This window comes from Salvelinus fontinalis, chromosome 34 (genome assembly GCF_029448725.1).
Source record: "Salvelinus fontinalis isolate EN_2023a chromosome 34, ASM2944872v1, whole genome shotgun sequence".
Taxonomy (NCBI): Eukaryota; Metazoa; Chordata; class Actinopteri; order Salmoniformes; family Salmonidae; genus Salvelinus; species Salvelinus fontinalis.
The window spans coordinates 4,161,354-4,164,440 of record NC_074698.1 but is presented as its reverse complement, the minus strand read 5'-3'; the positions used below and the strand labels follow the sequence as shown (position 1 = coordinate 4,164,440).

Genomic DNA, 3,087 nt, shown 5'->3' with positions numbered 1-3,087 from the left:
TCCCCCATGGCACAAATCTGAAGGGGGCGCCAAACCCGGACAGGAAGATCACGTAAGTGACTCATCCCACTCAAGTGATGCACCCCTCCTAGGGACGGGATGGAAGAGCACCAGTAAGCCAGTGACTCAGCCCCCGTAATAGAGTAAGAGGCAGAATACCCCGGTGGATTGAGGGGAAGCGGCCAGGCAGAGACAGCAAGGGAGGGCCGTTGCTCCAGTGCCTTTCCGTTCACCTTCACACTCCTGGGCCAGACTACACTCAATCATAGGACCTACTGAAGAGATGTGTAAAAAAAGACTTAAAGACTTAAAGTCGACAATAAAGACTTAAAGTTGAGACCGAGTCTGCGTCTCTCACATGTATAGGCAGACCATTCCATAAAAATTTAGCTCTGTAGGGGAAAGCCCTGCCTCCAGTTGTTTGCTTAGAAATTCTAGGGACAATAAGGAGGCCTGCGTCTTGTGACCATAGTGTACGTGTAGGTATGTACTGCAAGACCAAATCGGAGAGATAGGTAGGAGCAAGCCCATGTAATGCTTTGTATGTTAGCAGTAAAACCTTGAAATCAGCCCTAGCCTTTACTAGAAGCCAGTGTAGAGAGACTAGCACTGGAGTAATATGATCACATTTTTTGGTTCTTGTCAAAATTCTTGCAGCCGTGTTTAGCACTAACTGAAGTTATTTAGTACTTTATCCGGGTAGCCGGAAAGTAGAACATTGCAGTAGTCTAATCTAGAAGTGACAAAAGCATTGCTACATTTTTCTGCATCATTTTTGAACAGAAAGTTTCTTGAAATAGTCTTGATATGTTCGTCAAGAGAGAGATCAAGGTCCAGAGTAACGCCGAGGTCCTTCACAGTTTTATTTGAGACGACTGTACAACCATCAAGATTAATTGTCAGATCCAACAGAAGATCTCCTCGTTTCTTGGGACCTAGAAGTAGCATCTCTGTTTCATCTGAGTTGAAAAGTAAAACATTTGCCGCCATCCACTTCCTTAAGTCTGAAACACAGGCTTCCAGGGTAGGGCAATTTTGGGTCTTCACCATGTTTCATCGAAATGTACAGCTGTGTATCGTCCGCATAGCAGTGAACGTTAACATTATGTTTCCAAATGACATCACCAAGAGGTAAAATAGATGGAAGATGGAGTCCCAGCAGCAGCACAGAGCCAGGGCCTCCTCTCCGCTTACAGACATACCTGGTGCATTAGCTCATTGAACCAATCCTGAACTATGAGGATAGCCCCTTAGTGCATGGCCGCAACACTTGGATCCTAAAGGATAGTTGTGGGATCACGTCAGTGTCCAGCCATCTGTAGCCTTCACTTCTAGTATGTCAGCCTAGCCTAGCCAGCACCCCCAAATAGTCAGGGGTGGGGCTCCAAACACATGTATGAAACACCAGGGACAATATTATCCCGCTGATCTCATCCAACAGCCGTGACTCAGGATAGAGGGTGGAGTGTGGTAAGGCGACCCTCAGCTGTGGCACGACCAACCCAGCGCTGTGACTAACGAACCAATGACAAACACAGAGGGAGAAATTGAAGCATCTCCCCGTAAAAACGTAAACAGGATATGGCCATAAGCTCAGTTTAGCCCACTGACTCCTCGCAGGGTATTCTTGTACCATACCACTTAATGGCCCCTTCCCCCGTCCTTCTTTACTGAGCTCATGAGTTGTAAATAGGGCAACATGGGGGAGGGCTTTAGGGAGAGAGGGAGTATATAAGCCTGAGAGGTACTACCACAAGTTCAGAAACACTTGCGGGAGTAGCTCACCAACCAAGAGATCCTCACAGCAAGAGATCCAAGGAACTCACACTCCTCTTCTTCTAAGCAGACTGGAAAGGAAAACAGAAAAAATAACAACATGACTCAGTCCGCCACCCCAGCAATCGAGAGCATCTTTGGAAATGATCCTTTCTTCAGTCAGGAGAGGATGGTCTTCCCACCCATGCGCCACCAGGCCCTCTCCGGCGTCGAAGAGGACTTCTTTCAGAGGAGGTCCAACCTGGCCAGTGATCTCCTCAAGGAGCTCCACGATGGGCTCCCCAGTATGCACCAGCTGCACGAGAGGGCCCACCTCCGAATGGGCTCCCCATTCCTGGAGAGGAGGATCACAGGAGTTCCAGCAACAGCACAGAGCCAGGTGGCTGAGACAGGCCGGAGCCACAGCCCCTTGGCCCTGAGCCTAAACGCCCAAGGCTTCAACCCAGAAGACATCACAGTCAAGCTGGATGGACGGAGGCTCGCCGTGGTGGCCATGAAACAGGCCAAAGCAGAAGAGGCGAAATCCACCTCCTCCGCCACCTCTTCCTGCTCCTTTTCCTCCTCCTCGTCCCAACAGAAAGGCTTTGTCCAGAAAATTGACCTGCCTGCTCACCTAGACCTGACAGCCTTGACCTGTTCTCTGGGAGAAGATGGACAGCTGAGGATCAAAGCTCCCACAGCGGCCCCCCAGCTGGAAGCCCCTACAGAGGAGCAGGAGGTCCCCCTCCACTTCAGAACTTCCCTGGACGTACCCATAGCCAAGGGAAACATGGATGAGTCTACAACAGTGAAGACCTCAAAACCTTGAATTACAAAGACTGTCTGAATATTTTATAAAAAATGTAATTGTATTAATAATCCGGTGGATGACATTGTGGAAAATCATTTATAATATGCCTATTTGAATAAATATTATTTAATAAACACAATCTGATATTGGAATGATGGTTGCTAGAATTGTGGTTTGTGTGGATGACAGTTTTAAAATAGATAACTAGAAATAAGTGGTGGATCCTGTCATTACTAGCATACTATACACTTTAATCAGTCATGTGAACTGAATACTTTTACAGTCCAAAAAACAAATGCAACCTTGCACTCCGCACCTCAAAACACACAGTATTTCTCTCACTGACATCTGGATTAGGAGACAGAAAACAGCACAAGGTCTTTGGACAAAGACATTGTTGCTTGTCACGTTGGTTGCATTGTGTGTTCTCTACATCTGTATTGAAATCAGGGGCACAGGCATGTGTGGGCTGGGTGGACACAGGCCCACCCACTGGGGAACCAGGTCCTACCAGGCCCACC

At 47.9% G+C, this 3,087-nt stretch overlaps 1 protein-coding gene across 1 annotated transcript; it reads left to right on the top strand.

Moving 5' to 3' along the window:
* Positions 1–1,778: 1,778 nt before the first annotated feature.
* Positions 1,779–2,641, top strand: LOC129832732 (heat shock protein beta-11-like). The gene has a single exon (XM_055896730.1). The coding sequence runs from the start codon at positions 1,877–1,879 to the stop codon at positions 2,582–2,584; it is 708 nt and encodes a 235-aa protein (XP_055752705.1). The 5' UTR covers positions 1,779–1,876; the 3' UTR covers positions 2,585–2,641.
* Positions 2,642–3,087: the final 446 nt, after the last annotated feature.

Coding starts and splice junctions, on each gene's coding strand:
- LOC129832732 (XM_055896730.1), top strand. CDS start 1,877: ATGACTCAGTCCGCCACCCCAGCAATCGAGAGCATCTTTGGAAATGAT.